General features: G+C 37.9%; 1 protein-coding gene across 1 annotated transcript in view; it reads left to right on the top strand.

Moving 5' to 3' along the window:
• CBL (Cbl proto-oncogene) overlaps positions 1 to 5,361 on the top strand; it is a gene marked incomplete at its 5' end in the record, with an annotated part of 80,972 nt that overhangs the window by 21,374 nt on the left and 54,237 nt on the right. The window contains one exon of the mRNA XM_008068259.2: positions 1,458 to 1,705. Coding sequence (XP_008066450.2) covers positions 1,458 to 1,705 — 248 coding nt within the window. The remainder of the gene's footprint in view (positions 1 to 1,457; positions 1,706 to 5,361) is intronic.

Raw genomic sequence — 5,361 nt, forward strand, 5'->3', positions numbered from 1 at the left:
GCCCAGGCGGGTCTTGAACCTTCGGGCTCAGGCAGTCCACTCACCTCAGCCTCCCAAAGACGCGGGATTACAGGCTGAGCCACCGAGCCCGGCTGATAATTTTTTAATATTGTCTTCTAAAGCTTTCTAGATTTACCTTTCATATTTAGGTTTATAATCCACCTGGAATTAACTAATTAATTTTAATATAGAGTAAGAGGAGAGTTTAGTTTGATTTCTTTTTTACCCATATGGATACTCAGTTGTTCCACTATCATTTTTGGGAAATTACCACTCCTTTGTCATAATGCAAGGGTCTATGTATGTGTAGGTTTATTTCTGGACTTTTCTACTAGTTTGTCTTTTCCAGACACACAAAAAAATCCATGTAAATGTAAATAAATAGAAATGTAAATGTAAATAGAAATGTGAATATAAATAGAAAGCTCAAACAAGGTGGTAGAAATAAATACGTTATCAGTCATCATTACCAGTCATCGTAACAAATGTAGAAAGGACTAAGTCAGATGTGGTGATTCATGCATGTAATCCTAGCACTTTGGGAGGCTGAGGCAGTAGCATCACTAGAGCTCAGGAGTTCAAGACCAGCGTGGGTGACAAAAGCAAGACCCTGTCTCTATAAAGAGTTTTTGAAATTAGTGGGGCGTGTTGGTGCATACCTGTAATATAGCTACTCAGAGAGTGAAGGCTGGATGATTGCTTGAGCCCAGGAATTCGTTGCTGCAACAAACTATGATCACACCATTGCTTCCCAGTCTGGGCAACAGAGTGAGACCCTGTCTCAAAAAAGAAAGGACTAAACTCACGAGTTAGAAGACAAAGATTGTTACGTTGGATTTTTAAATCTAGCTATATGTTCTTTAAGAAACCTGCTTAAAACATAAGAACTCATAATAGTTGAAAGTAAAAGATGGGGAAAAGAATTACTAGGCAAATTCTTGAGTCCTTTATTTATATAGGAAGTAATGGTTGTCTCAGTTTAACTCCATGCTTTGCTGGGTCCAAGGTCTCTCTGCTCTTGTCCTCTAGAAATTGTTAACGTTCAAGTCCCTAGATTATAGATAGATACCTCCCAGGGCAGCCATGGCCTTTGTTTCTGCCCTTGGGAGTTTTCTTTATTGTGGAGCCAGCTATGTATTTAAAAATGATTTGCCACGTTTCATCTAGCATGTTTTAGGCATAAGTAAGGATGTTTTCTCCTTAGTTGTTTAGTCTTCTATGTGTTATCTGCACCATTAGTCTGTCATGGGATTTTCAGAACCCAGCCTTCTAGGGGGGCCACTAAAAATGTTAAGTGATTGCCTGTGGGCAATGGGGTTATGGATCATCTAATATTTTCTCATGTATTTTTCATAGTTATGCTAAAGAGCACATATTTCATAACTTTTTTAAATTTAAAAGAAGAAATTGTCCTTAAGATTCTCCAAGTAATAGCCCTTCTTTTCCATTTGTTGCAGGTGGTGCGGTTATGTCAGAACCCAAAGCTGGCGCTAAAGAATAGCCCACCTTATATCTTAGACCTGCTGCCAGATACCTACCAGCATCTCCGTACTATCTTGTCAAGATATGAGGGGAAGATGGAGACACTTGGAGAAAATGAGTATTTTAGGGTGTTCATGGAGAATTTGATGAAGAAAACTAAGCAAACCATAAGCCTCTTCAAGGAGGGGAAAGAAAGAATGTATGAGGAGAATTCTCAGCCTAGGTAATGGAGAAATAGTACACAAATATTAATGTAGGTCTGTGACTACCTGAATGGGTAACACATAGAAGTAGTTGAGTTGGTTTTAATTTTATGGTGGTAGCAATGGAAAGTTGACTTTTGGTTTAAAGGTGTATTTTTTATAAAATGCTTCCTTGGAGGACATTGTGCTATCCCTAGTCCTGATAGATTTGTTTACCTCTGAAAAAATAAGTAACTTTCTAGTCGTGAAAATGTGGTGGTGCAGTAGTAGGTCATTTGGAGACCCTGAAGATCATGAAAGTCTTGTGAGTAGGTGACAGTTTGAAAGAAAGAAGGTTGATGTTAAGCTGAGGTTGGGAATAAATAACAAGAAAGGCAGACCTTGCTAGAAGATATAGCATATTAGGTAAATTTTAAGTACGGGAGAAAAGGCTGGGCATGGTGGCTTATGCCTGTAATCCCAGCAATTTGGGAGGCCAGATTGCTTGAGCCCAGGAGTTTGAGACTAGCCTGGGCAACATAATGAGACCTCATCTCTTCAAAATAAAATTTAAAAAAATAAAAAAGTATGAGTCAATAAGGGGAACAAAATAAGCCAGTAGTTTAGATAACTTGTTAAAAAATAAAGCCAAGTAAAATGATACTTCCTTTGTGGGTAAAAGTAACTTTTCAAGTAGAATAGGCAGAGGCAAATGCAGTTAATTCACTAAATGCTTGGTGGACCACTATGTAGTCTTTTGTCCTAGTTAAATACTAAAAATTATAGGCCGTCCTACGTGTTGTTAGCTTGGCTGTTGAAAATTACATACTGGGAGAGAAATAAGTTAACTGTGTCAAGTTGATGTAGTTGTGTTTGATTTTGTCCAGTTGTTTGTAAATAGTAACTCATCTAGAATTAGTAATAAAAATTCCACTAGAATTTTTTAGTGAGTAAATTACTCTCAAGGAATGACTTGAATTCTGAGGAACAGTAATTTCCAAAGGCATTAGATTGCCATGCATGGTTTGAGCAGTGACTTACTAAATTATATCCTTAATGTCTACCTTTTCTTTGGCTCTGTTGGCTTAGATTCTGGCAGTCCTAGCTCTCAGTTAAAATTTTGCCCACATCATTATCCACATTACCTTCACTGCATCAAATTACTTAGGTGTAGTCCAGAAAATCAGTCTTTTCTTCTTAAAAAGATTCTGGTTACTGAATTTAATTTGTTGAAACCTTTGTAACTTCTACTTTTAAATATTAAAATTTCATGATTTTTAAAAATTAAAATAAACTTTGATTATGTGGACCACTTAGCTAACTAGTTACTTTGTATTGTTGAGTTTCTTAAAAAAACAATTTTTTTTCATTATGTCCCAAAACTTGAAAACTTTATTTATCATATACTATAAATTAGGTTTTAATTCTAGGAGATGAAAAGGAGAGTTAAGCATTCAGATATGATGTCATATGATGAATGCTTTAACAGAGGAGTGTATAAAATGCTGTGTTGGAAGCCATGCATGTATGCTTGTAATTTCAACTACTCGGCAAGCTGAGGCAGCAGGAGCATTTGAAATCAACCTGGGTAACATAGTGAGATCTGTCTCAAATTAATTAATTAATTAAAAAATGCTGTGGGAACACAGTTTTGCCTAGTGGCATCAGAGAAAATGGCATAGATGAATTGTGACTTGAACTGGATTTTTGAAGAATGAGTAGGAGTTTCCTAGGCAGAGAAGTCAAGAAAAGGTCTTTAGCCCAGTGATATGCAAATGCAGACTCTGTATGGCTAAGGAACATGAGAAGTCTGGTTTGACTAGAATTGCGGGAAATAGATAAGATGGAAATAACAGATTGGGGTCAGATTGTAAAGGGCTATTTTTTGACATCTAGATTTTCTCCTATAAGTCTATATAAATGTTAGGCTGTAAAAGAACGTTCTTTTTTTTTTTTTGAGTTGGAGTCTCACTCTGTCGCCCAGACTGGAGTGCAGTGGCTGCTCCCGGCCACCGCAGCCTCGACCTGCTGGGCTCCGGCGATCCTTCCGCCTCAGCCTTCCAAGGAGCTGGAACTACAGGCGTGCACTACCACACCTGGCTAATTTTTTTGATTTATTGTAGAGATGAGGTCTCGCCAAGTTGCCCAGGTGGGTCACGAAAGAACATTCTTATACTGAATAAAAATGGTAGATTTTGCTGTCTTCTTAGCATATTGAACATTGTTTAATTTTTTTAAGATTTTTTTTTTTTTTTTTTTTTTTTTTTAGTCGGAGTCTTACTCTTTTGCTCAGTCTGTAGTTCATTGGCACAATCACGGGTTACTGTAGCCTTGACCTTCCATGTGCCACCACACCTGGCTAATTTTTTGAATTTTTTTTGTAGAGACTAGATCTCTCTATGTTGCCCAGGCTGGTCTCAAACTCCTGGCTTCAAGTGATTCTTCCACCTCAGCCTCCTACATTGCTGGGATTACAGGCATGAACCACCATGCTCAGCCAATGTATGACTGGTAGTTTCACTGAGAGGTGATGTAATGTACTAGTTAAGCAAATGAACTCTGAAGCCAATTGCCAAGTTTAAATCTTAACTTTGCCACTTACTTAGCTATGTGATCCCTCTATTTTCTCATCTGTAAAATGAAATAATAGTAGTACTTCCCTCGTAGGGTTGTTGGGAGTTATGAATGAGTAACTAAAGGCTCAGTACTTATAATAGTGATTGGCACGTCAAAAGTAATGTGGGTGCTTACTATCTTAATCATCATTTTTATTTTATTTTATTTTTTTGAGTTAGAATCTCACTCTGTTGCTCAGACTAGAATACAGTGGCACATTCACAGCCACCGCAGCCTTGACCTGCTGGGCTCAGATGATCCTTCCACCTCAGCCTTCCAAGTAGCTGAAACTACAGGCATGTGCCATTGCGTCGGGCTAATTTTTCTTGATTTGTTGTAGAGATGAGGTCTCGCCAAGTTGCCCAGGCTGGTCTTGAACCCATGGGCTCAGGCAGTTCTCTCACCTCAGCCTCCCAAAGTGCTGGGACTGTAACAGCGCCTGGCCCATTATTTTTATTACTGTAAACATAGATTATTGTATCAAGTTGTATATCAGTGATTCTGCCAGGACTTAATGTAGTATATAATTTGCCTTTGCTAAATGTATATTATTATATGCATTTGCCCTTATTAAATGTAAGTATATAGTATAACAGTATATTCTACATAAATATACAGTATAATATATAGTACTTATTACACTATAAATTAAATATATAACAAATATATTAAATATACCTATGTAATTTTATAAAATACTAAATGTAAGTACAGTTGATCCTTGAATAGTGCAGAGGTTGGGTGCTGACCCCCATGTAGTTGAAAATCTCAGTATAACTTTTGACTCCACATAAACTTGACTACTAATAGCCTGTTACTGACTGGACGCCTTACTGATGATATAAACAGTCAATTAACACTTGTTTTGTATGTATTCTTCTTTTTTTTTTTTTTGAGTTGGAGTCTCACTCCATCGCCCAGACTGGAGTGCAGTGGCCGCTCCTGGACACCGCAGCCTCGACCTGCTGGGCTTCGGAGATCCTGCTGCCTCATCCTTCTCAGTAGCCGGAATTATAGGCATGCGCTACCACGCCCGGCTGATTTTTTGATTTATTGTAGAGATGAGGTCTTGCCAAGTTGC

The sequence above is a fragment of the Carlito syrichta genome, unplaced genomic scaffold (assembly GCF_000164805.1).
Source record: "Carlito syrichta isolate Samal-C Ts95f unplaced genomic scaffold, Tarsius_syrichta-2.0.1 Scaffold309899, whole genome shotgun sequence".
NCBI lineage: Eukaryota > Metazoa > Chordata > Mammalia > Primates > Tarsiidae > Carlito > Carlito syrichta.